At 53.6% G+C, this 26,127-nt stretch overlaps 9 protein-coding genes across 9 annotated transcripts; 7 read left to right on the top strand and 2 right to left on the bottom strand.

Annotated features, from left to right (window-relative positions):
- Positions 1-462: 462 nt before the first annotated feature.
- Positions 463-1,519, top strand: CH63R_00292 (UbiA prenyltransferase; the record flags this gene model as incomplete). Its single annotated transcript, XM_018295267.1, has 2 exons — positions 463-558; positions 638-1,519. 2 exons carry the CDS (start codon positions 463-465, stop codon positions 1,517-1,519), a joined length of 978 nt encoding a protein of 325 aa, XP_018163629.1.
- A 946-nt stretch (positions 1,520-2,465) lies between these two features.
- On the top strand, positions 2,466-3,748 carry CH63R_00291 (Lysophospholipase a; the record flags this gene model as incomplete). The annotated part of the gene is made up of 4 exons (XM_018295266.1): positions 2,466-2,539; positions 2,628-2,819; positions 2,960-3,251; positions 3,320-3,748. The coding sequence occupies 4 exons, from the start codon at positions 2,466-2,468 to the stop codon at positions 3,746-3,748; spliced, it is 987 nt and encodes a 328-aa protein (XP_018163628.1).
- A 768-nt stretch (positions 3,749-4,516) lies between these two features.
- On the top strand, positions 4,517-6,963 carry CH63R_00290 (Serine carboxypeptidase; the record flags this gene model as incomplete). The annotated part of the gene is made up of 6 exons (XM_018295265.1): positions 4,517-4,651; positions 4,728-4,840; positions 4,921-5,602; positions 5,745-6,117; positions 6,210-6,281; positions 6,434-6,963. The coding sequence occupies 6 exons, from the start codon at positions 4,517-4,519 to the stop codon at positions 6,961-6,963; spliced, it is 1,905 nt and encodes a 634-aa protein (XP_018163627.1).
- A 1,317-nt stretch (positions 6,964-8,280) lies between these two features.
- On the top strand, positions 8,281-9,620 carry CH63R_00289 (oxysterol-binding protein; the record flags this gene model as incomplete). Its single annotated transcript, XM_018295264.1, has 2 exons — positions 8,281-8,325; positions 8,481-9,620. 2 exons carry the CDS (start codon positions 8,281-8,283, stop codon positions 9,618-9,620), a joined length of 1,185 nt encoding a protein of 394 aa, XP_018163626.1.
- A 328-nt stretch (positions 9,621-9,948) lies between these two features.
- On the bottom strand, positions 9,949-13,868 carry CH63R_00288 (Zinc finger protein; the record flags this gene model as incomplete). Its single annotated transcript, XM_018295263.1, has 8 exons — positions 9,949-11,584; positions 11,640-11,924; positions 12,141-12,173; positions 12,227-12,740; positions 12,808-13,206; positions 13,260-13,398; positions 13,512-13,535; positions 13,596-13,868. 8 exons carry the CDS (start codon positions 13,866-13,868, stop codon positions 9,949-9,951), a joined length of 3,303 nt encoding a protein of 1,100 aa, XP_018163625.1.
- Positions 13,869-14,296: 428 nt separating this feature from the next.
- On the top strand, positions 14,297-17,245 carry CH63R_00287 (DNA repair protein rad5; the record flags this gene model as incomplete). The annotated part of the gene is made up of 11 exons (XM_018295262.1): positions 14,297-14,377; positions 14,431-15,038; positions 15,087-15,158; positions 15,223-15,401; positions 15,464-15,497; positions 15,550-15,728; positions 15,781-16,558; positions 16,607-16,792; positions 16,843-16,993; positions 17,055-17,144; positions 17,201-17,245. 11 exons carry the CDS (start codon positions 14,297-14,299, stop codon positions 17,243-17,245), a joined length of 2,403 nt encoding a protein of 800 aa, XP_018163624.1.
- Positions 17,246-18,129: 884 nt separating this feature from the next.
- Positions 18,130-22,258, top strand: CH63R_00286 (Tat pathway signal sequence; the record flags this gene model as incomplete). The annotated part of the gene is made up of 15 exons (XM_018295261.1): positions 18,130-18,141; positions 18,223-19,156; positions 19,251-19,273; positions 19,324-19,811; positions 19,874-19,929; positions 19,983-20,164; positions 20,228-20,415; positions 20,473-20,499; positions 20,565-20,943; positions 21,082-21,210; positions 21,263-21,272; positions 21,323-21,529; positions 21,616-21,733; positions 21,789-21,880; positions 21,954-22,258. The coding sequence occupies 15 exons, from the start codon at positions 18,130-18,132 to the stop codon at positions 22,256-22,258; spliced, it is 3,150 nt and encodes a 1,049-aa protein (XP_018163623.1).
- A 789-nt stretch (positions 22,259-23,047) lies between these two features.
- CH63R_00285 (uncharacterized protein) lies at positions 23,048-23,311 on the bottom strand (the record flags this gene model as incomplete). The annotated part of the gene is made up of 1 exon (XM_018295260.1): positions 23,048-23,311. The coding sequence occupies one exon, from the start codon at positions 23,309-23,311 to the stop codon at positions 23,048-23,050; it is 264 nt and encodes an 87-aa protein (XP_018163622.1).
- A 435-nt stretch (positions 23,312-23,746) lies between these two features.
- On the top strand, positions 23,747-24,941 carry CH63R_00284 (Cytochrome P450 52A11; the record flags this gene model as incomplete). Its single annotated transcript, XM_018295259.1, has 2 exons — positions 23,747-24,823; positions 24,876-24,941. The coding sequence occupies 2 exons, from the start codon at positions 23,747-23,749 to the stop codon at positions 24,939-24,941; spliced, it is 1,143 nt and encodes a 380-aa protein (XP_018163621.1).
- Positions 24,942-26,127: the final 1,186 nt, after the last annotated feature.

Genomic DNA, 26,127 nt, shown 5'->3' with positions numbered 1-26,127 from the left:
GAAAAAGACCGGATGTTACATGTTATACAAACCCAGATTCGCCCACGTATCCGATTGAGTTCCCTTTCCTGGAATGCGAGGACCAGAGTTTGGCGCAATCCGGCCGAGCGAAACATATCCACGCCCGAGAACTCTCTGTCGCAGGGATCCAGCTCCGCGTCGTTGGTAGGGGCGGCTCGACTGCATTACAGAAGCCATCAGACGAATGTCGTCAGATTACCATGTCTGGTATGGTCTCGATCGAGTTTGGGTTTCCGTCTCGAAGCGGACTTCCCCGAAACTCAACAAAGGTGAAGCAGATGGATGGAATACATATAGAAGAGCATCGTCGGCTCTTCCATTCGACGAGGATCCGGTGTATTAGCAGCCAGAGTCTTTTTAGTTCCAACATTATTCTCTTTTTTTTCCCCTTCCCTTTGCTTTCTTGAATTTTGTTTAAACCCCCGTTCAACGACTCGCAATATGGCGGCAGGCATCGAGGGAAGCCCGTTGTTGGAGAAGCCGTTGGGCGCGTCGTCGTCCGGTCTCGTCAAGCTTGCGCCCGAGGGCATGAAACCGGTAGGGAACATCGTCTTCTTTCGCCTGCGATGTTGGGAACGACTTGCCGCTGACAAGAAAACTGTGTCACAAGTTCCAGCAAGCAGTCTTCCATCTCAAGACCCTCTACCTCTTCACCAAGAGCGACATCAAGACCGTCCTCGCGCCCCAGATCATCTTCATCCTCTCGGCCGTCCTCTGCCGCGAGCCCCTCACGGCGGGCCACGGCCAGACGGCCCTCGAGATCGCCCGGCGGCTACCCCTGGCCGTCTTCTGGATCTGGCTCCACCTCGTCGTCTGCGGCATCTCGAACCAGCGGCTCGAGAGCTCCATCATCGAAGACGAGCTCAACAAGCCCTGGCGCCCGCTCGCCGCGAAGCGCCTCACGGCGGGCCAGGCGCAGAGGCTGCTCCTGGCCGCGGTCCCGCTGGCCGTCGGCGTCAGCGCCGCGCTGGGGTGCGGGCTGCTGCCGACGCTGTCGATGACGACGCTGCTGTGGATGTACAACGACCTCGACGGCAGCAGCATCGACATCTGGGCGCGCAACGCCATCAACACGGGCGGCATCATGTGCTTCAGCGCCGGCTCGCTCGCGGTCCTGAGCGGCGCGGCGCTGCTGCCGCGGTCGTGGGCCTGGATCGCCGTCACGGGCGCCGCCATCGCGACGACGGTGCAGGCGCTGGACTTCCCGGACATGGAGGGGGACAGGGCGCGCGGGCGCAAGACGATCCCGCTGCTGTACGGCGAGAAGGTCGCCCGCGGCGGGCTGGCCGTCGCGGTCTTGGTCTGGTCGGCCGCGTGTCCGATGTTTTGGGGGCTGCGGCCTGTGTTCTGGGTTGCGCCCGTCGGCGTGGGGGGGTTGATGGCGGCGTTGACGGTCCTGCGGCGGAACGAGAAGTCTGACGATGTCGTGGCGAAGCTGTGGTGTCTGTGGATGTCTGTCTTGTATGTTCTACCTCTGTTGACTGCATGGGAAGCGTGAGGAAGCATGGGAAATGGTTGACCATCGGAATGGAGACGTCGGGATGAGGGAGAACTACACAACGGGCCGGTTGAGCGACTTGAGCATAGCTAAGCGTAGCATTGCAGTAGGGACAATAATCTTGTTGAATTAGTTGAGATATTTACGAAAACAAACCACCGTTTCTTTGAGTAAAAACTTAGTGTTAACTCTGAACTGGCAAACGATTGCACTAATATGGTATTGATGACATTGTTTTTTATCCTTTGGGTAACTTATAACTAGACGTTAACTGACACCCCATGTCTCTCACCAAGGATTGTTTCGCCTTACACAGGACTAAGACAATATTGAGGTGAGGAAACACTTGTTTAAGAGACTTGTCCTAAACCCCTCATCAACTCTTGTCAGTCTCAACCGCCGGTTTCTTGACTAGGCACGTCTTGAGACAACGCAGAGACTCCCAAGCCCGGTCGTCAACTCGGCATCTATTGAAGCGACACCCGAGTCAAGAATGCAGCTAACAGCAACCCCAGGGCTCACTTGCAAGGGCTTCCCCCTCGGCCAACTGACCCAACCTCACTGGTGGACGTGAATACATCCGCCGAGGACTGCCTGCCATAGGCCCCTCAGGCCCCTGCGAGCCGCGATTCCAGGATGTGTTGGCGCCATTCTGCCGGGTTTTCAACGCTGCATGTCTTCCCCCACAAGCTTCCATCCCTCCCCCCCAGAGAGCGGGGAAGTGGGAAATGGGGAAAGGGGGGGCTGGGTATTGAGGAATACTACTGATATATCGAGGATGGTACAATTGCAATGATTGTGACTCGGAGTCTTGCAGAGTCTTACGTTGTGTTTTCTTCGCTCAAAGGCCTCACTCAGACTTAGTGACGCTTTGGTTGGTGAAAAACACCCAGCGTTGCTACGGACTTGGAAGAAGATGAGATTCTCAACTGCAACTCTGCTGGGGATGGCCTCGACGGCCGTTCTCGCCTCTCCGGTGGCACCTGACAGCTCTTTCAACTGGAAAAACATAGAATACGTGTAAGAAAGCAAAGACCCTCCACCTCCACCGCCTATTCGCTGGCGAGACCACTGGCACTGACACACACACTCACACACGCGCGCCCAGACTCACCTTTGGCGACTCGTACACGTTCGTCCAGGGGACCGAGGGCCGCTGGGCCTACAGCTTCATCGGCTCCCAGCTCAACATCTCCTTCACGCCGGAGCAGCTCCTCGGCGACCGCATCGTCCCGGGCCAGAACACCTCGTCCGCCGGCGGCCCGAACTGGGTCCAGGAGCTGACGGGGTGCAAGGAAGGGTACCCCTGAGACTGCGACAGGCAGCTCTGGGGCTTCGCCTACGCGGGGGCCGACATCTCGACGACGTTGTACGTGAAGCGCTCTGTGGGATGGGATGATGGTTTGACGGCCGTTGCTGTGCTAACACCAGAAACAATAGCGTACCCTTGCACTGGAACCACACCATCTCGTACGAGAAGCAGATCGAACAGTGGGACACGTGGGGGAAGCCCGTCATCGACGCCGACGCCGGCAAGACGCTGGTGGCGTCGTGGATCGGCATCAACGACATCAACGACATGGCCAGCTTCAAGCTCCCCTTCAACGGGCTGAGCACGTGGGAGGAGCTCTTCACCGCCGTCGTCGCCGAGCAGTTCGCGGCGCTCGAGACCGTGTACGAGGCCGGGTACCGCCACTTTCTCTTCCTAAACCTGCCGCCCCTCGACAAGAATGTAATGTACCTCCGACACGCACCCCTAGGGACTGTATTTTCCTGACTGACTTGAACCTCTTCGATTAGCCCGCCTCTCAGCTGAACCCGGCGCGTCTCCCCAACACGTCCATGATCAAGACGTACAACGAGGCCGTCAACCAGACCGCCCGGGCCTTTTCGGAGAAGCACCCCGGCGCGACGGCGCTCGTCTTCGACACGTACGGCTGGCTCACGCGCGTCTTTGACGACGCGGCGGCGTACGGCATCACCAACACCACGTCCTTCTGCCCGCAGTACAAGGCGTGGGACATCGAGACCAACTACGCCGCGTACGGGTGCCAGCCGATCGGCGAGTACTTCTGGTACAACTCGGGCCACATCACGTACACGGCGCACCATGCTTTGGCCGGCAAGGTGGACGAGTTCCTGGCGGAGAAGAGCGTTGGACGCTGCGGCGGGAGGAACCGGACGGAGAGCGCGTGGGGGACGCGGTGGATCGGTGGCGAATCGACCTAGGTCGAGGAAACTTGCCGAGAGGAAACGAGAACGACTTTGCTCTCGACTTGCTCTCGACTTGACATTTGTTTGTCAAGAGCCTCGTGGGCTGCCGTTACTTGTGTCGTCTCTCCAGGTCGAGGGATGCGTTTTCCTAACTCCCCGTCAACACCTCATTAAACGCTTACGGGGCAATGGTCTGGAAATGGCGTGGAAAGCCCGGGTGTTCGACATATCGAACGAACGATTGCCCTGTACTTTGCTCTCCGCTATTGTGTTAATGGCATGGCTCTCCTTGCAAACAACGTGGGGGGGGCGGTGGGGGGGTGTTGATGTGAACGAGAAGCAAGTGTTCTCGCAAGGGGCCAAAAGGAAATGGACGTCGACATTAACCACTAAGTGATGATGTTATGGTAGAACAAAACACCAAATAAAGCCCTTGCGCTCATTCGAGATAGCCCATTGTCTGTTTGTTGATGACGCTTCACCGAAGCCGCGTGCCGGACTGCCGATCCCAAACCCGGAGACGCCCGGACCGAGATAGGCAGGTCGATGGATGGCCTGGCTTGACCGAATCAGCATCTCGGGATTGGAGGAGGGATAAGAAGTGAACCGGGGGAACTCCACTCGTCAAATCGCTTCTGTGATCCTTCAGGACGCGGCCAACGCGTCACGTCATACGCACGAGGCAACGCAATCCTCCTGTTCATATAGCATCATTGTCAACCCTCATCAAAGCTCGAGAGCCCGGGTTTTGTGTGCTGCATACAACATAAGCATTGGAGCTTCATGTCAAAGATGATGCTGCCCTTGTTGCTCGGCGGGCTCGTCGGGCTCGCGGCGGCGCAGTTCCCGCCCACGCCCGAGGGAATCAAGGTGCTCAAGTCCAAATTCCACCAGAATGTCACCATCTCGTACAAGGAGGTAAGCTGTCGGTTCGGTTGCTCTCCAAGCCCGCTTGATGACGGCAGCCCACTAACGGTCCTCGCTCAAACATCAGCCCGGCATCTGTGAGACGACGCCGGGCGTCAAGTCGTACGCCGGCTACGTGCATCTGCCTCCCGGCATTCTGGACGACGTCGACGGCGAAGCGCAGGACTACCCGATCAACACGTGAGAGTTCCCTGTGAAAAATTGAAGCACGAGTTCTGACCTGGGCGGGCCCCCCCCAACTGACAATCTTCTCACCACAGCTTCTTCTGGTTCTTCGAGGCCCGCAAGGCACCCGAGAACGCCCCGTTGGCCATCTGGCTCAACGGCGGCCCCGGCGGGTCGTCCATCATGGGCCTCCTGGAGGAGAACGGCCCCTGCTTCGTCAACGAGGACTCCAAGACGACGCGCCTGAACCCCTGGAGCTGGAACAACGAGGTCAACCTCCTCTACATCGACCAGCCCACCCAGGTCGGCTTCTCCTACGACACGCCCACCAACGTCACGATCCACGAGGCCCTGGACCCGGACCTCGGCCCCGGCATGCACATGTACCCGGCCGACTTCGGCGACGGCGGGAGCCTGCCGGAGGCCGGGAACTACACGTACCGGTACGGCACGGCGTCGAGCCAGGAGACCTCGCACACGGCCAACACGACGGCGCACGCGGCGCACGCGCTGTGGCACTTTGCCCAGACCTGGTTCTTCGAGTTCCCCGGCTACCGCCCTGCCGACGACCGCGTCAGCCTCTGGGCCGAGTCGTACGGCGGGCACTACGCGCCGGGCATCTTCCGGCACTTCCAGGCGCAGAACGAGCGCATCCGGGACGGGTCGTCGGCCGAGAGGAACGCGCGGTACATCCACCTCGACACGCTCGGTATCGTCAACGGCCTCATCGACCTCGCCGTCCAGGGCGAATCGTGGATCACCTTTCCCTACAACAACGTGAGTGGAGTGGCAAAATAAACCCTTGTCAAATGGCTCATCTGCCCCCCGATTTGGCCATTGAGATTTTGAGAATTGGCTGGTCATGGAGAGACGATGGCTGACTTGCGAGACGCGCAAAAAAAAGACGTACGGCATCCAGGTCTTCAACCAATCCATCCACGACCGGCTGTTGCACAACTGGACGCGGCCGGACGGCTGCCGAGACCTCATTCTCGGGTGCCAAGAGGCCCTCAAGGAACACGGCCCGCTCGTCGCCAAGGGCGTCAAGACGAACGCCACCGAGGTGTGCTGGCTGTTCCTCGAGGAGTGCGGATACAGCGCCGCGATGCTGTACCAGACGATCCCGGACGGCAAGGGGTGGTACGACATCGGCCACGACCGAAACGACCCCTTCCCGGCGCCGCATATGTACGGCTACCTCACCGAGGGCGAGGTCCTATCGTCTCTGGGCGTGCCGGTCAACTATTCGGAATCCTCGGGGGCTGTGGGCAAGGGCTTCGGCCAGACGTTTGGTAAGACGGCACTTTTGCCTTCCTTCACACACACATACACCCCCAACCGGGTGGTTGCTTCAGACGAACGTTTGTGCTTAGACAGTTTACAGATATGATCCTGGGCGGGTTCGGCGAGTCGATTGGATACCTCCTCGACAACGGAGTCAAGGTCCACATGATGTGTGAGTTGTTTTGTCCGTGTCATCTACGTCGTACATCGTACATCGTACATCACGACGATGACGAAGCTACATCTTGACAACGTCACCTCCCCCAGCCCCCCCCCTGTTTGGCCTCTTGTTCGTTTCTAACTCGGTCGTGTGTATACCTGTAGACGGCGACCGCGACTACGCCTGCAACTGGGTCGGCGGCGAAAAGGCGAGCCTGGCGATCCCCTACAGCCGGTCGGCCGCCTTCGCCTCCGCGGGCTACGCGCCCCTCATCACGCCCGACGGCGTCACGGGCATGACGCGGCAGCTCGGCAACTACAGCTTCTCGCGCGTGTTCCAGGCGGGCCACGAGGTGCCGGCGTACCAGCCCGTCGCGGCGTACGAGATCTTCATGCGCGCCACCTTCAACCGCGACATCGCGACGGGGCTCGTGCCCGTGACGGACGCGCTGGCGACGGTCGGCGTCCGCGACACGTGGCACATCAAGAACGCGCCGCCGCCGCCGCCGGACCCGATCTGCTACGTGCTCAAGCCCGAGACGTGCCGTCCCGAGGTGTGGGAGAGGGTCGCCGACGGCACGGCGCGCGTGAAGGACTGGTATGTGGTCGGGGGGGTTGGTGATGACGGTGATGATGATGATGATGTCGATGCGCAGAGTGGCCGGTCCGACGGGCAAGTTTCTGAAGAGCTGTAAGTAGACACACTAGGATCCCGGAATCTAAGTGCGGACCGATGGTCCACGCGAGGCCCCGTCGTAAGCTCGAGAGCTTGTGAAAGCAAGGGTCGAGGCCGTCGGACAGGTGTGTTTCAGTGATTGGACGTATGAGGGGGGAAGTGAAGATGGTTGGGAAACATGCAGAGGCGCCGGGGGCGTCTCCGAGTCCTAGCGCCGGTGTTTGCTTTGCTGTTTGTTGCTTGCTTGCTGGTTGCTGTGTTGTCAGTTCCAGAGACCGTCCGTCCGTCTTAGCTGCAGCTGTCTCTTCGAGCGGTGATGAACCGACATGTCTTGCATTTCACGCCTCTCTCCCCATCTTGGTCTCGATCTCTCTATCTCTCTCCTGTGTATGTAAGACTTGATGGGCACAATCTGGCCGAAGTGCGCGATATGGTCCTCGCTCTGATTCCATCCAAAACCTCTCCCGATCGGAGCTCATAGCTTAAGGTTTACCGGCAAGACAGACGACCCGCCATTTCGTCCGACCCGAAAGCTTGGAGTACCCTGGCGGGAGGATGTTGCGCCGGCGGCAGAACCACACAGGCCCCTAGTGACCCCGTCCCCCCCTCTGCCCCGGGGAGATGCAGCGCCGAGACTGTGGGCTGAGCAGGGGGGTGAGGGTGGCTGAGGCCGTGTTCTTTAGACGAAGGGGAGAGGGTAAGGGAAGAGAGGAGAGGGGAGACGATGCGGGTGACATTGGGGGGAGGGGCCTCTAGCCTTTACTATGTTAGATTGCTTGAGGCCAATGCCCATCTTATCTGTGTGCGACTGTCACATGCTACTCATTTGAGTTAAGTCTTGGGGGGGTTCGAGATTATGTCAAAAGACGCATTACCCCCCCCAGCCTGTCGCAACGGTCCAGGATCTCGAATGGGTTGTGCTTCTTGTCGATTGCGTATACATATTTACATATAAGTGTGTGTGTGTGTGTATATACTCAAGAATACGTACACCGTCTGTCCTCTCTGCAGTCCACTTCGCTTGTGGCTCAACTCCACCGATCTGCTGAAGTGTTTCGACGCGACCGGCGCTGGCTGAAACGGAGCTGAAACCGCGTGTCCTGGTAGAGATGAGATAAGACAAGACGCCGAGAGTCATTGACCTTTTTTGGGAGATTCCCCTGTTACGGCAATACTAGATCGACGACTCGGACGAACCGTCCAACTATCAGAAAACAACTCCAGTAAACGACCCATACAAGCGGGAGAAGAACAGAAAGGGGAAGCGGATAAGAACTCGGATACGATAGATCTAAGCATCTTCCAGGAACACAGAACACAGAACACAGCACAAGCAATGGACGGCAAGTCGTTCTCATCACGGATCGGCGACCTGGTCAAAGTAAGTGGGCAGCTTCCCATGCATGATTCGAGTAGGAAGAAGGAGAAAGAAAGCAAAAAGAAGAGACAAAAAAAAAAGAAAGAAAAAAGAAAAGAAAAAAGGAGAAAATAAGAGAGACAACAAACAACACTCCCACTAACATTCATGTCCCCCAGTTCCTCTCCTCCGTCCAAGGCGACCTCTCCAATGTCACCGGCCCCCCGTCCTTCCTGGCGCCCTCGTCCATCGTCGAGTCCGGCCCCTCCTGGTGCCAGCGGCCCGGCGTCTTCGTCGCCCCGGCCCTCGAGCCGGACCCGGAGAAGCGCAGCCTCAAGGTCCTCCGCATGATCCTCGTCGCCATGCGCAGCCAGTACTACGTCGCCGGCGCCCCCGGCGTCAGCATCAAGAAGCCCCTCAACGCCTTCCTCGGCGAGCTCTTCCTCGCCTCCTGGACCGACTCGGACCGCAAGGCCCGCACCGAGCTCGTCGCCGAGCAGGTCAGCCACCACCCGCCCATCACCGCCATGCACATGGCCAGCCGCGAGCACGGCATCCGCGCCGACGGCTACGCCCGCGTCGAGATGACCTTCTCCAGCAGCGTCAACATCCGCCAGGTCGGCCACGCCGTCCTGCACATCGACCGCTATGACGAGGACTACCTCATCCCCCTGCCCGAGGTCAAGGTCCGCGGCTTCCTCAACGCCTGCCTGTACCCCGAGGTCCTCGGCACCTACTACGTCGTCTCCAACACGGGCTACGTCTCCGAGATCAAGTTCTCCGGCAGCGGCGTCTTCCGCGGCAAGAAGAACTCCTTCGAGGCCCGCGTCTACCACAAGAACGACAAGAAGAACACCATCTACGAGCTGCAGGGCTGCTGGAGCGAGGGCTGGACCGTCAAGGACGCCAGGACCGGCGAGGTGCTCGAGCACTACGAGGTCGACGCCCTCGACAACCTGCCCGCGCCCGTGGAGCTCGAGCCCGTGCCGGAGCAGGACCCGTGGGAGTCGCGCCGCGCCTGGAACGGCGTCATCGAGGGGCTCGGCCGCGGCGACTTCCGCGCGACGGTCGACGCCAAGAGCAAGATCGAGGAGGCCCAGCGCCGCATGCGGGCCGAGGAGCGGAGCAAGGGCGAGACGTGGGAGCCGCTGTTCTTCAAGAGCATCCCCGGCGAGGACCACGAAGTGTTTCACCGCTTGACGAAAGGCGTCGACTGGCAGCTGCACGACAAGCATACCAAGGGCGTTTGGAAGATCGACGACGCGAAGAGGGACTCAATACAGAAGCCGTACAGGGGGGAGTTGACTCCGTTGGGGTAGACTTGCGGAGTTATCAAATTCGGTGTTAATTCATTACGTGTCATGACCAACAAGCGGCGCATATGTCCGGTTTTGAGTGTGCTCAAGTCAATCCTATCCGCAATCCTGCACGTCCATGGGAGTCGAGCTGATCTGTTCTTGAATTTATGCCATTGGACTTCCGAGCTAAATTGCTAAGTCAACGCAGGATATTACAAGGTCAAAGGACGGTAAAACACTTGAAATATGGCTTAAGTCATATCTATGGAGTGTTGCAAAGCCACTCCAGACTATCTTCACCCTCGCCCCATCCAATTTTCAGGCCGGACTGCCGATTTGGAAGAACCAGCTAATCAGAATCTGATGTCTCACTCTCCAAGGATCTTGAAGCGTTTGCAGAGAGTCTAGCAGTCGCTTGGATGTAGTCTGGGATGATTTCGTTCTCATCCGCTGCAATCGCCTCTGCTAGGAGGTTGTTTAGCAGATCGACAATATTGGCGGAGGACTTCTTGGTCGCTAAATCGAGCAAATCTATGAGGGACAAACGCCCCAGACGTGTCTTTGGATATGACAGAATCATGAAAACAATCGCTTGGTGTCCCTCCGAAATCAACCAACTGTCCATATTTGTGATTTCGGGTTGGCCAGTTGACAGCAACGCTTCCAGTATTTGTACCGCCCAATCCGAGACCTCAGGTTCGTCCTTCATTTTGGACAGGCAGGCATCTATGCAGGAGTAATCGGCCTCTGACTGGAACCCGTTCTGAAGGAGCAGCTTGACCATGGAGACTTGAGCGCAACCACAGGCTTCAAGAAGCACTTTTCGTCTTGAGACCCACGTATCTTTAAAATTGATTAACCGATAAAAGGACAAAAGCAACTCGAAAAGTTCCAAATGATTCCGCTGGATTGCTCCTTGGAGTGCCGTCAAGAATCCTGAGGTATAGAGAGTATGCTTCTTCTTCTCATGAGCCTTCAGAAGCAAGTGGACTGTGCTGACATGCCCCCCTTCAGAGGCCGTCGCAAGGGGTAGGTTGTGGATCTGGTACCCACGCACATGAGGTTGGTTCAAATGCGCACCTCTCTCGATCAAGAGCTTGCACACTTCGTAACTGCCATTCTTTGCAGATATCCACAGTGGAGTCTTGAAGAGTGTTGCTTTTGTTCTGTTTGCGTCGTGCCCATTATCAAGGAGTTGTGTAACTTCGTCGATGTCACCCCGTGAAGCTGCTCGGAAAAGATCGAGGGATGTTCTGGTTCTCCTGGGTGTTGGGAAGCGTGGTATTGTCGGTGGTGCGTCCGAGTGGTTCTTCTTGTGATGTTGGTCCATAACGACCTTGGATTCAAATCCTACAATGGATCCAAAACAGCCGTGGAAGGGGCAGAGAAAGGGACGTTCATGGCGATTCATATGGCTTTCTCGCTCGTCCGACTTATCGAATCCGGTGGCAAACATAAGACACCAAGGCTTGTGGCACTTGTAGCCGACATTTGACCCATGAAGCTCGGCCAGAATTTGCTTTTCGTCGTCCGCAAGATTCTCCAGGTTTTCTATTTCTTGTCGAATCCAAGTCGTCCGTTGCACAATGTTGAGAAGTGAGACTCGATCCCTCTCGTAGCTCGGTAGCTTGTCCAATGTTGCTTGTAAGGACACGGAAGTATCGCCTCCCCCGATCCCATCGACCGAGCTGCCATAGTCCACGAGAAAACGTGCTAACAGGCTTGCTGCTCTCATAGACTCTTCCCACATTTCAGGACAATGTTCCGAGTCATACATTCGGATAGCTGCTAGCTCAGTGGCATGGTCGTACCAGTGTGCGACGGCGTAATCCTGAAGCGAGTAGTACGCCCGCCGGGCATGTGCCGCTACTGTGTGTGATCGGTTGATTCTTGAGAACGGCCCAGAAGTCAGATATTCCATGCAGAAAGACAGAATACGGGCATTCTCGAGAGCGTCGTTGACTATCTTCTTGTTGATGAGGTATCTGTAAAACACAGTGAGTTTCGGATCATTTTAGTACTTGCGGGGTGCAGAACTACCTTCGAGCAGTATCGTGAACAATCCGCACAGCATATTCATGCTCGCTTGCTTGGCCGTTGATTGGGTGAACATCCACAAGCGAGCCGCAAAGATCTTTGGCTTTGACTTGCAATCGTTCATCGGGATCAACTGTCCCATTGCTGCTGTCGATGCAAAAAAAGGACTGTATTTCTCGCCATTTCAGGTCCCGTTTTGCAGTGACCACGAGAGCGATGATCTTCTGTGCAGTCTCCCGCTCGGATTCGTGTTCCGACTCGTAAATACTGGCAGTAATTCTTTCGTATCTGATACTTCTTAGCAAACGTTGATAAGAAAGTGTAGGCAGAAAGCGCTTACGCAGATTCGAGTTTGTTTGGGAAAACATCTGGCTTGATGGCTTTCTTCAGTTTTCCGACGCTGACTTGGTGAAGGAGATATTCCAGGACCACGCGAGCATATAGAAACATTCCTTTCACCTGTAAGCCAAAAACCATAGAACAACGAGTGTCGGAAACACTCACCTTGTGATCTTGTCGAAACCAAAGACAAAATGTCTGTTTCGAGTTCCTTTGTCATTGGAAACTTCTTTTGAAACTTCGGGACGTACTGAAAACAGTATTTCTCTATGTCGGCCGTGTGTTCCGAGGATTCCAAACAGATTGTCGGGTAAGCACAAAGGAGGACATCCAAAAGCCCATCTCGCTGCCCAGAGAACAGGATTCGCAAACTTGATTTATGGATGTACCGATCATCGTTAAGAAGCGACAAGAGCCACTTGACGGTGACCTCGGCTTGTTCTCGGTCGCATTCGTCGAGTCCATCGAGGACCAGGAAAGAGACGCGGTACTCTTCGAGAGCGCTTTTAGTCAATGTTTGAAGACTCTCCCTAGACCGAATGTTGACGTCAGCTTGGGATGATAGCTTCTGGAAGAATTCCTGCGACGTCGCGGTATCTTGACTGATGAGCTGCGTTAGAACGGCTCTCAAGAAGCTGTCGTGATTGTTCTTCTCCGAGTTCCCGTGCTTAAAGTAGAAGTACGCCACGGAGTGTGGTAGCGACGGGTTGGAGGACTGGATCTCAAGAAGTCTGCTGATGATCGAAGAAACGAGAGTGGTTTTTCCTAAGACAGTACACATTTCATAGTCAGCATCCGGAAACCTCGTCAAAGATAACGGCGATGTGCTTACCAGCCCCAGGTATACCATTGAGGTACAGAATCGAGTGCGCAGAGACGGTATGATCCGACCAAGAGGTATACTGCGATTCCTCGAACAACCAGCGACCAGTATTGAGCCCTTCTCTTTTCCCAGCCGCAACCTCTTGGTCAAGGTAGTATTCTGGGGCGCGAAGCTTCTCCTTGATCAGAGTCATTCTAGATCGATGCTTCTCTCGCACTTTGTCGTCAACAGCCCGTATTTGATCTTGGTAAAGATTATCGATTCTCTGTCGAACATTGTGAATATGGTCAAGAGACGCCGAGAGCTTTTCGCTCTCCAGTAACTCTCGCCGACTTTGGAGACTCTGCAAAATGGGACCGAATCGACTGTCGAATGTTTTCCACGTTGCATGAAAAAGATCTTTGAATTCTACGCTGAGAGTCAGCACAGGAAATTCATTGTTTGGTTCACAATCACTCAACTGGATCGTCCAAAGACCTTCAGGGCCTCTGCATGAAATTGAAGGACGTCAGAGTAGTAGTCTTCCAAGATGACTTTAAGATTTTGATGTTCGCTGAACATGTCCTTGTAGAGCAGATGGCCGGGGATAGCGCTTCCAATCTGGTCATACGCGTTAAGTAGTTTGTCGAAAGTATCTAGATGGGTTTTCGCAACCTAGACGTTCATCTCGTTGTTAAAAACACTGCATGGGCAGCTCTGGAGATGGAACTAACCCCAAGGAGAAATTTCATCGGACCCTAACACGCCAAAGTTCAGTCGAAAAACATGCAATCAAAGCCCTCCCTCCCGAGACTTACCCAAACAAAGCAGACAAACTCGCTCGCATTGACAAAGACTTCTATCACCTTGCCAAACTGGGTCATGGCTTCGATGAAATTTCCCAGTCGAGCCATATTTCGCAGCGAGCCCTTCTCTCCATGGCTTTTCTGGATCGCCTTGATTTCGGCGTTGAGAGATGAGAGGCTGTTGCTGTCATAGGCGAACTGGTCCCACAAGGTCTTGGGTATGGATTGCTTGAACTTGGTCGCAGCGCGCTGGAATCCGGCGTTCGCTTGGGAAGACGGATTCATGTTGGCATCATCTGAGCCCTCTCAGTCCGATCAAGGTTAGTTCAATACGGTCGTAAAATTAACAGCAGAGACATTGTTATCAGCGAGGAGGGGGCGAGCGAGGGACGAGGGGTTTTTAGGGGCAGCAAAACGCATTTCGCTCTTTCATGCAGTGACCAAGGAGCTCGCATGCAGCATGGCGTCAGGAATTCCGCCCTGTGAAATGCCTGCAGATTCAACAAGTCCAACCAACGAATGGTAGGTCGTTGTAGCATCACACAAGAGCTGCTGCGCCCAAATTATGCGCCTTGGATGGTGGCTGGGTAGCGGCCAGCTGTCAGCAGGACGCGAGGCGATTTTCAAAATCTAGAGCCTGATTTCGTGCCCCGACAAACATGAATTCAAATCTCTCTTAGACACAATGATGACCTAAGAAAGTTCTCTACATGATGCTGCGAACTTTTGCGAACGCGTTCAACGACGAAGGTGATGAGAACCAACAGCCACATGATGAGGTTTGCTTTGGTGCGGTATGTCTGAACTTCGCGATCATGAGGTTAGGAGCTAAAAAAGAAATGAGCAGCTGTATGACGGCGTCGCACTCCCTCTCAACGCCGAACCTCCTTCTCAAGAGTGTCTCACTGCGGGGAACACTGGCTGTGAGGGTTTCGTTTTCTTTGGCGTACACAGAAAAGACAACTATCATGTTCTTTGCCCGCGAGGAACTCCTGACGAGTTTGCCTTGCTTGACACACAATGCAGCAACCGATTACGGTCGATTGAAGGTCTTGACTCCGTTCGATTTGACGCCATAATCGAAGCAGAAGCATTCAACAAGCGCAAAAAGGGCAAAAGAGCCAAGCCTACGCCTATCAGCCTCTCGATCAATGTCTATGGCCCATTATCAGTTGCAGACGAGGTGGGACGCAAACTATCAACAGCTTCGGGATTCCTTCAACACCCTAAGGCCCTGTCACAGTCAGTAAATTACAGAAATCCCCAGTTCTTGGAGTTATCGGAAGACGAAACAGACATGCGGACGTTGGTTGGCATCGCCAATGACTCCCCATCAGCGCAACGAGCTAGAATCTCAGATGAGATCTCACGCATTATGGATAGTCTCTCGGATGAAACCATAACCATGGGCTTGGAGTATACTCCACCCGAGGAATTGATCTCACAACTGAAGCCGTAAGCTCACAGAAACATCCTAGTCCGCATCCTGTTAACACCTCGTAGTCACCAACACCAAGGTGTCCTATTCATCCTAGAACGAGAGGCAGCAAGGGAGCAAGCTCCGTCGGAATCAGCGTAAGATACCGCGCCGAGAAATTCCGATAGATTCAAACTAACAAAATAGAAACTCTCAATCCAGGAATTGCGGCGGTATTGTCGCAGATGTAATGGGTCTGGGCAAGACACTCACGATTCTTACATCGATCCTCCACTCATCATCAGAGGCTGAGGTCTTTCAGAGCTTCGAACAAGCAACAAAGTCTTCTGCAGAGCCCAATGGTCGAACGAGGGCTACGTTGGTGGTTGTATCGTCTGCACGTGAGTTCACGTCGCTTCTCTCATATGTTTTAAGATCCCAAGTTCCTAACCTGACATCGTAGAGTTACTTGAGAATTGGGTTTCTGAGATCCAAAGGTATGAATGAGGCTCTAAACCACAGAAATTTTGAGGTGCTCATGATACCCAGTCACTTTTTGCCAGGGGCTCTGAGTGTTGTTGTCTTCCACGGGCCCAAACGGAGCGAGAACTTTGGTTCTCTCACGTCGGCAAACATTGTCTTGACGACCTACGCCACAGTTGTTGCCGAAGACAAGGGAAAGAAGCTAATACAAGCACTGAAATGGTTTCGAATAGTTCTCGATGAGGGTAGGCACATATTCTGTTCTTGGCTGGATCAAAGAAGACTCACATTCCACAGCGCATTGGATCCGAAACGCGTCATCGAAACAGTTCAAGGCAGTCGCAAAGCTTTCTGCCCGCAATCGTTGGTGTCTTACCGGAACGCCGATTCAAAATAGACTGGAAGACATTGCATCGTTGGCGGCATTTCTGCAACTCGAGCCATTTCCGACTATGGCTTCGTTTCGAAAAGGCGTCCTAGACCCCCTCTCCCACGGAGGGAAAGACTTCGCAAAACCACTTCGATCTTGGCTTCGAGCTGTCTGCATCCGAAGAACAGAGAAACTGCTTCAGCTACCAGACTGCAGAGAAGAGGTCGTTACGGTGTTCTTGTCTGAAACGGAACGACAGCTCTACGTCCAAGTTTTACATCGAACCAAACGGGACATTGACGACATCGTGAGCAAGGGCAAGAGCATCAAGAAGTACAACGTTCTGTTTACTGCCATTCTCAAGATGCGCATGCTCTGCAACACTGGAACATTTTCGAGACCATCTGCCTCAGAGGGTTTCCTGGATGGTACCCAGAAGAAGGAAACTGGATGCGAGCGATGTGCAGCATCCAAGGACGAAGACTCGGCCTTGCTCTTAATGTCCTCCGAATTTTGCCCGGACTGCGATCGAGCCCTGGGAGGTTCCAGTCCTATGCCGGACTTGGGTTCCGGCCTGAGCGGCAACTCGCCGCTTGCGGGATTGTCTCCAGCACCAGAGGATAGGTTGACCAACACTAGTGGCCACTCCGAGAAGCTTTCTGCAGTGATCCAAAAGATAGTGACGAGCGACTCCGATTCTAAGCAGTAGGTTTCCTTGGAGAAGCCTTATACTACATGCTAATGTTCATGAAGCATTGTGTTTTCTTACTGGACGTCCACCCTGGACCTTCTTTCGAAATTGCTGCACAAATCAGAAGTGTATCATGTACAGGTGGATGGGAGAACGAGTTATGTCGAAAGATCACGAAGACTCGAGGCCTTCAAAGAGAAGACGGACATACCCGTTCTGCTCATGTCGGTCGAGACGGGCGCTCTGGGGTAAGTCAATGCAGCAACTTATGAAGCGAGTAGTGCTAACAGTAGCCTAGACTCAACTTGACAGCCGCCAACTGCGTTCACATTGTCGAACCCCAGTGGAACCCTTCGGTTGAAGAGCAGGCCGTTGCTCGTGCTTTACGAATGGGTCAGAAGCGAAATGTCACTGTCTTCCGTTACGTTGCTCAAGGGACTGTTGAGCAGGTAGGTCTCCCTCTTCACCCTCATCCTGGCGTGGAAGATTGAACTCTCTGACGTAAGGCAGAACATCATGCACCTGCAAAAGAAGAAGAAGAGTGTGGCAAAGTTCATGTTCAATGCGGACACGGCGGATGAACTCGATGGGAAGATTGAGGTACGCATATTTCCAAGTCGATAGAATGTGACGAGTGTTAATGGTGTTTCTCACAGGACATGAGGTTTGTATTGGACTTGGACTCGGGACTGAAGCCATAACAGTGGTCATGCTACGTCAACCATATGACTTGCTTCGCAGACTGGAGGTTGATTCAACCACTGTTGACACAGGTCCAAGGGGTTTACTGCAAATAGCTTGAGTTCTGAATTTATGCTTCATTTGAGCCAATCGACTTTAATTTCTCTCGATCCCGACCAGTCAAATTGCCATTGTGTTATTCCGCGTTCCTTCGTCTTCGGCCATGGCCACCTCCTGCGTTTCCGCGAGTTGGGAAGCTGTCCCATAAATAGCCACACAACAGGATTCAAAACAATGTTTGTATGCTGTTGGCCTTCCAAAAGAGCAGGCGGCTGTCAAGACAAAACACCGCGGCTGTGGCGGCGCCAATCGAGCGCCAAACCATGACGGGATTTTGACCTCACCTGCAACCCCGGCCGCGATGACTTGAACGGGCAGCGCCCTTTGCAGGGGAAATCGGGGAAAACACCTGTTTGAACTTGCTGCGATGCAGAAGGCTGACTCGTATCATGCAGGTAATTTTATAAATACGCCCAACAGGCGTGAATCCGCCACACGTTGGTGTTGGTTGGGCCAGAGCAAGAGGCCGCCCAGAGCAACGTGAAACCAACAGAATGCTGTGCCGCCTTTAAACCTGCCCCTCCCTCCCCTTTATCAGGAGCAAAAGGACAATGAAAGTGGGCTTTTCCCCTGCAAAGTTGGGACATACTCCCTATTAAAGACATATGGCCGTTGGGAGGCTGTGCTCGAGACGCACTTGAGTTGCATTGCGTCGTCCGATTCAAAGGCTCACCCTGCCCTTCCCGATCCTATATGTGAAGAATCACTTCCCTCGTGTGGGTTTCTTTTCCTCGTTGTACTCTTTGGAGGCAAACTCTTGAGTTTCTACGACGTTTGATACATCATGACCCAAGTTGTAAGTTGCCACGCAGTCGATCCCTTTGCTCAAGTGGTATGTTGGCGCCCGTCCACGCGAGGACCCTGACCAGTAGAACAGCGTCTTCCATCTTCCACTGCAGCGTCTCCGTCCGCAAGGACGACGACGTCGTCAAGTCCTTCGCCCACTCCATCGTTTGGCAGTACGCCGAGTTTCTTTTCGTCCCCTCCACCACAACAATTGTTCCCATCCCAGGGGTCGTCTTCGTCGACACCTCCACGGCGCTTTCCTACCCCTCCCTTCGGATCGACGCCAAATTTCGTCCTGTCAACACCTCAAGACAACACCTTCGTGTTCGGAGGCTTGCTACGGAGCACAGCGGATGGCCCTTCTGTTACTTATCCAGATGATCCTCTCCCTTCCGTTGAAAGAGATTGGAGGAGCCCGTCGATAGCTACGGGCGCCTCCAGTCGTCTCGACAACAATGCTCGGACTCCCTCCTTCTCTTTCTCCCCGCCGCCGCCTTCTACACCTACGCAGCATCGAACAGTTACGTCGGTTGTCACGAGCCCCAACGGGACCGCTTCGCCTCGGAGTCCCGACGAGACGGAGAGTGTCGCCGGTCGTCTGGGAAATATGAACCTTACGCCTCGCCAGCCGAGCTTGGCAATGTCCGATGTCGGGGCGGCCATTGCAGATGTTGCCAATGGCTTGGACGAGCAAACGCCCCGGCCCGCCGCCTCTAGTCCGGATTTTGGACGGCCTTCGCCGAGTCCTTCGCCGAGTCCCCACCCTCGACTCAAGGCAAAGAAGCTTCCTCACAATGTCAAGGACGAAAAGCCTCCGTCCAACCGCTTTCATGATCCGACAGTGCAGCAGGCTTTCGGCGAGGCCAAGACCCTCATGAGCAGCCTGGCTAACGCGCTGGGGAGCAGCTCTCTCCATGTCAACCCCGACTCTACAATCCAGAGGTTGCATCGCCAGGCACAGGACTTGTCCCGTTTCCAGTGTCCATCGACCCGAACTGTGGGGTTTGTCGGCGACTCTGGTGTTGGTGCGTCAAATCAACGAGCCCGGAGTGTTTTTGTTTTTTGTTTTTGCTAATCAAAACTTTGCAGGCAAAAGCAGCCTCTTGAATTCGCTCCTAGATAATCAACATCTGGCCAGAACGGTATGTCCCTGGGAGAAGCCGTGACTATGATATCGACTAACCTCCTGTAGAGCAACAGCGGTGCTGCTTGCACCTGTGTAGTTACCGAATATCATTACCACGACAGCAGGGACTTCGTCATTGATGTTGAGTTGTTCAGTCAAGAGAAGCTCATGGACCAGATCACTGAGCTACTCCAGACATACCGTCGTCATCACCTGCCATCGGAAGAAAATGAAACCGCCGTAGGAGCGGATGTCAGAGAAGTGGAGGATGTTGGAGAAGTGAAGGATGTTGAAGAGCAGGCCAAGGTTGCTCACGATACTTTTAAGGCCATGTTCAGAGACCGGCTCAAAGATGAGCAGGTCCTGACGACGAAGCCGAAGGATTATGTGCTGTCGACCTTGCGCTCGTGGGTGCTGGAAGCGCGGCCATCGCAGATTGGAGGGATAAAGACGAGAAGTAGTCTTCAGGAGTGTTCCGACCTTCTGATGCACTTGACATCCGAGACGGCGGAGGCAACAGAGCCAGCGGTCTGGCCATACATACGGAAGATCAAGTGAGTGTCAATCGCAAAACCGTCTGGAAACGCCGTACAACAGCCACTAATGAAACCTTCAGAGTCTTCCTAGACTCGCACATTCTGAGCAAAGGACTTGTGCTTGTCGACCTACCTGGTACGTCAAAACCACTCGGAATGTGGGACCAGAAACGGCTGACGCTCTTCCAGGGCTCCGCGACCTCAACTCCGCGCGGAGGATGATCACCGAGCGGTACCTTGTCGAATGCGACGAAATCTTCGCCGTCTGCAACATTGGACGAGCCATGACCGATGTCGGCGTCTTCAGCGTTTTCGAGCTTGCGCAGAAAGCAAAACTGTCCAACGTGGGCATTATCTGCACCAGATCTGATGTAAGTTGAGTTGATCAGTCTGTCCATGTTAAGCCCGATTCTCACAGACTTACCCATGTACAGGACATCCAGGCCTCGGAAGCCGTGAGAGACTGGACAGGGTCTTCAGCTGAACGAGTCCAGAAATTAAGCAACAATGTGTCAACGGTCCAATCTGAGATTTCCAACATCGTCCTAGTGCTGCCAGATGAAGACACAGGCGAGGATTCGGACTGCTACAACAAACTTTTTCGCGACAAACATAAGGCCGAGTAAGAGTTCTCCTTGTTATTACCTGTAATCAGTGCTGACTATTCTATTCCCGATAGAAAACGTCTGCTACAGCACCAATTCAAGTAAGTTGCCAGAAGCCGCCCGCCGAGTCGCGAGAGGCTCGTTGAGGCTGACTTGACAATCTTAGGCTCAAGAAATACTTGATTGAGACGCGGAACACAGACATCATCAGCAAGCTGCAAACCCAGTACGGCGACGCGGTGCCTGCCAGAACCTTGCAAGTGTTCTGCGTCAGCAACACGGAGTACTGGGCAAAGCGTTCGATGCCGAGGGACGACGCGCTTCCGTCGCTGGAGCTCAGCTGCATTCTTGACCTGCGGAAGCATTGTCTCTCCATTGTTGCCGACACTCAGCTGGAAGCCGCAAAACAGTTCGTCGTCAATGACATCCCAGCCCTGGTTGGGGATGTCGCGCTGTGGGTCCAGTCCGGCGCCGGGAGCACGGATGCGGAGCACAAACGGGCTGTTCGTGAGACTCTGGACGAGGTTGAGCGCCGCCTGAAGAAGGTGAATAGTGACTTGAACCAGAATTTCCCTGCAACTATTCGCTGATTTTCGATGTCAGGACTTGGCAGGAAGAAGCTCGATGCTTAGTAAAATTGCCAAGTCATTCGTAGAAGACTTCAAGACCCATGTATATGACAGTACGTGCTTTCATATCTCTCCCTTCCACACTCTCCGCATGCTCTTGGCTCTGACCGTTGGCGTCTCTCAGACCGAAACACCGACGACTGGACACAATCCGCCATCGCTGCCGGTAGCAAGTGGAATGAGGTAGGTAAGCCCCGACCTTTCCAGTAGCAACTCTGGCTAATCGAAATTCCAGTGGACCCACCGTAAGTTTACTCAAGCTTGACAATTGTCGAGCGTTGCTAATAAGCTTAAGCAACTTACTCGGCGTTTTGCCGCAACTACGGCTGTCACTATACAAAAGCTGTGGGTAGGTGGCACGATTGGAACGAAGAGATCATCGCCGGCATGGTCACGGATCTAGCTGTACCGTGGCAGAGGCTGTGCTCGTCTTTCGGCGACGAGATCGAACAGGCCATCGACCTAGTCGATGAATCCATGGAATGGGCACTTGAGTTCCTCGGTAAGCTTTTTTTTTTTTTTTTTTTTTTTTTTTTTGGAAAGGCCTGCCTCGCGTTATTTTTTGCGTGATACTGAATCTTGAGACAGAAGACGAACTCGATGGTTTCTCTTTCACGATGACACTCAGCCAAGTATTGCTTTGCCATAAGAACACCATGCTCGCGGAGGCCCAGAAGGCGTACGATAATTTTGAAAACAGCCTGAGGTGAGTCTTCCTCCCTTTCCGAATGAAGCACCGACAGTTCTAACCGCCCTAACAGCACTCTACGAGTCGATGCCCTTAGTGGGATTCGGACTTCTCTCATAGGCCAAGCGATGGAAAGCTCGTACAAGGCTTGCAATCTCGACTCTGGTGAGTTAACCAGATACTCAAATAGGGTTTGCTTTTGAGGTTACATCGTTGCAATACTGACGAACCACACAAGGGGGTGGAAGCCATGAAAGGCGCAAGGGCTACATTAATGGCACCATTGCGCGCCAGGACCTATTCCGAAACCTGATGCGAGACTTTAGGAGGCGATTGAATGGTTTGGCGGACAGCCTCCAAGCTGACTTGCTCACCACCATTCGGGCACACCTTGCCATGATTGATGAAACGCTAGATTTGATCAGGAGGGAGAACGTAGCGACGGAAAGTGAGGGCAATCCAGAGCTCAGAAGCCGTTTGGGAGAGGAAGTCTCACTGGCGACTGAGAAGACGAGACTCATTCAGCAGGTTATTGTTGGGTAGAATCCCTTGATGGTTGGCTTCAATGATGAAGTGGAACCTTTCAAGTATGGACGCCCCTTTTTCTCCTTCTTCTCTATATTCTAGCAGTATCAAATATATCAAGTATGTGAACCTCTACCTTTTCAGAAGACTTGATTGTTTAATCCTCACATGATTCTTCAAGAAACATGGTCTATGCATTGGATCCTAGTGACCCTAGTGAGGGTGCTCCGCATGTATGACATGGCCTTATTTTCCAAAAGTCCAGCTTTGGAATCCAAGGATGCCCCTTTGATGAACCATGCGCTGATTCGTTCGTTCATGAATGATGTTCCTTCTATCCGCAGCAGAATTCTGCACCTGTGACTGATCTATTCTAGCTTTGACTGTGGGCTAAAGTAATTGAGAATTAGATTCCGCTCGCTACCTATCCCACTGGCATGGGATTTCCATAAGCAAGAAAGTATTCTGTATCCGAGCTTGAGCCTTGTGGCAGTCGGCACATGTGGGATAACTCGGGGTCCGGGTTGGGCGAGATAACGAACTGTGGTCTTCGGTCTGTCTTCCTGGAAGGGTTTTGGCACGCGCTCCTCATTTGTCACCGCAACCGTTTGCTCTGGGTTCATGTAAATAAAGTTACCGGTACCGAGCGAGCCAATCTGCTGCCTGGACACGACGTCATGAATCAAGAGCTTCAGACTAATCCACAGCATACATTATCTGGTTGCGTGGTGTTCATCCCGATGTCTGCAACCCGCATTGCCGCGCAATCCTTCGTTCTTTACGTATCGAGACACTATTTTAATTTGGCTACTTCGGCAACTCCCTGGGCTCCAACATTTCTGATACTCTCATCGATGCAACGGAGAAGCTGTCATGCCAGGCCAGTTTCACGCTCTCGTTTCCTCCATCCTGGCGCTGCTGGTGGTGGGCTGCGTCCAGACGCTCCGACGATGGCAATGGAAAAGATTCCAGCAGTTCTCCCATGTTCCCCAAGCTGGGAAACCCTCGTTCTTGCGGGGGCACAGGAAGGTCCTGGATGGTCTCTTCCGCAAAGGTGATCCGCGGAGACATGTTGGTGGGCGCCCCCCCTCCTGCTCCGTGGGAATTGGTATATCGCAGTAACGGCCGAGCTTACAAGAACGGTAGACCAGGTCATGATCGATACGTGCAAAGATATTGGAAACCCCCCTGTGTTGCTTTTTGATCTCCGGCCGATGATTCCTCCAATGCTGATGATATTCGACTGGGAGGTGGCCGAGCAAATCACAAAGTCCTCCCCGACATGGAACAGCAGCTGTCCCAAGTCGCCGACCATGCGTCCGATATATCACCTGACGGGAAAGCGATCCATTTTAGTCACCAATGTAAACCATCTCACCCCTTCCCGAGATGGCTTGGCTATTCTTTCGTGATGGTTCAGTTGGGAATGGCTGACCGCGCGCCTAGGGCGAAGTATGGAGGCAACAAGAGCGGAAGCTCAATCCCGGATTCGCTCCTCAACACTTGATGACACTCCTGCCAACGATTCTCGACAAGACCATGGTCTTCCTCCAACGTCTTGACGGCTTTTGTGAGACTGGCGAAGAATTCCGCATGGACGAAGTTTGCGGAGCACTCACGTTCGACATCATCGGTGCTGTTACCATGGGATTGGATTTGAAAGCACAGGTTCCGGGCCAGCATCATGAGATCGTGCTTGCTTTCCAACGGCTCCTGGGACCATATGTCAATTACAGACGCCGAAACATACCGTTTCTGAACTGGAGGAACGAGCGACGTCGCCGCCAGTACGGAAGCGAGCTGGACAGGCTGGTGAAGGGAATCATTCGGGAAAGCTACGGTCGGATCATCTCCAACAACGCGAAATCGCGCGACGTGCTCGCTCTCAGTCTGGAGGGCACCGAAGAGCTCACCCCGGAGCTCCTACAGGTGACGAGCGACAACTTACGTTCGTTTCTGTTTGCCGGCCATGACACGACCAGCATTCTCTTGCAGTGGGCCATCTACGAACTGTCAAGGTCTCCGCGACAACTCCAATCTCTCTGCGCAGAGCTCGAGGAACTGCTGGGCAGCGACACGGATCCCGCCGCGACGAGGGAGAAGCTTCTTCGTCAGCCGGACATTTTGAACCAGATGCCATACACTGCAGCCGTCATCAAGGAAACACTGCGTCTGTACCCGCCGGCGGGGTCGGTGCGCATGTCTCCTCCGGGGACCGGCTTTCGGCTGAGACTCCCCAACGGAGAGTACATTGCGGCCGATGGGGTCTCCATGATGATCTCCCCGGGTCAGCTGCAGAGGGATCCGTCCGTTTACGGGGAGACGGCACACGACTTCCTGCCCGAGAGGTGGCTCAACGACGCATCTAGCATACCGGCCGGTGCCTGGAGGCCTTTCGAGAGGGGCCCGCGGGGCTGCATTGGTCAGGAACTTACAAACATTGAAGCCAAGATCATCTTGGCGTGCGTGGCGCGTCGGTACAGCTTCGTCAAAGTTGGACTTGGAGAGCTGGAGCTGGATGAGAAGGGGAGTCCGATCACGGATGAACGAGGGTATTTCAAGACTAAATCCACTCTTTTCAATGTGAGCCCCTTGTGTATGTCTTGAAGTTAGCAATCGACTGACAGGTTTACAGAGCACTCAGATCATCGCCAAACCTGTGGACCGCACAGTGATGAAAGTTAGGTTCAGGCAGTATTAGAACTGTAAATGCAGCGAACCCCACTCATATTAAGGCATCAGAAGGCCGTCTACGACGCCTGTTTACGGGCGCGCTTCGTTTTCTTTTGAAAAACGTCCTAATAGACTGGCAATTTATCAAGTGGCATAGCATAGTGGGGCCACAGGGGGGAGTAGTCCGTAGTATGGTCCTCGTTGTTAGCAAGCCGGTAGATCACAATCTCCTCTAGCGATTTTTCGAGTACTACTACATCGAACCGGTTTCATTGTTGCTAACTGCTGGTTAAGTTCAGGGGAGAAGGGTGATTTTCGCCGACGACTCAGCCCGTTAGTTGGGGTCCATAAAGGTCCCTAAAGGTCAAGCGTTTCATTGTTGCATGGTACATGCTATCCCATGGATGCTCTTAAATTGAAGGCGGAGGTAAATTCAATGCGCTCCTCGGTGGGGGTTCCTCGTCGAGGTATCATACAGCTCCGATGTCAAGTCACATGTGGTACAAGAATTAATTCTCCAGATACAACCATGAAATAACTCACCAACCGTCAGGATAACCACTGTTCATCTTTCGCTTCCTCAATGCGCGGGGATCAAATAATTTTGGTAGCGAATGTAACGCACTGTAAGTAATGGCAGATTTAAACAAGAACTCAACCTGCTTGACTCCAGCTTCTCGTATTCTCGACTTCGCTTTCAGTATAACGGGACGGCGTTGCCGACCGTTATGAAAGTGCGTCGACCGGTGCACTAACCAAATGCATTCTACTCGAGCACGCAGAAAGCTTTTCTAATTTCATGTAACCTGGATCATCTATGTTTGAATGGCCCGGCTGCCCCCATTGTGTCCACGGGGTGGGGGCATGGGCGTACAGACGTAAGTCAAACTACCCCCATTTCGGCACCCCCCCCCATCTCGGCACCCCCAGCCCCACCAAGCTACACCAAAACCTACTACTTTCTAGCACCCTTATAACTATAAACCTACTTATTATATTTAATATAAAATTATATATTTAAGTAAATAGTATGTAATATAGTATCTTTAAAAAGTAAATATGCTATTATTTCTATCTACTATATACTAATTATACTATAAATACTAATGTTAGTATCTACTAGTATTTTACTAGTAAACCTTAACATTTTTTAAAACATCTTTTATAATTTAAAGAAATTATATTAAAATATAAAAACTACTTATTATAGTATA

This window comes from Colletotrichum higginsianum, chromosome 1, assembly GCF_001672515.1.
Source record: "Colletotrichum higginsianum IMI 349063 chromosome 1, whole genome shotgun sequence".
NCBI lineage: Eukaryota > Fungi > Ascomycota > Sordariomycetes > Glomerellales > Glomerellaceae > Colletotrichum > Colletotrichum higginsianum.
Note: the sequence above shows the minus strand (reverse complement) of the source record. Positions and strands in the feature narration are given on the sequence as shown.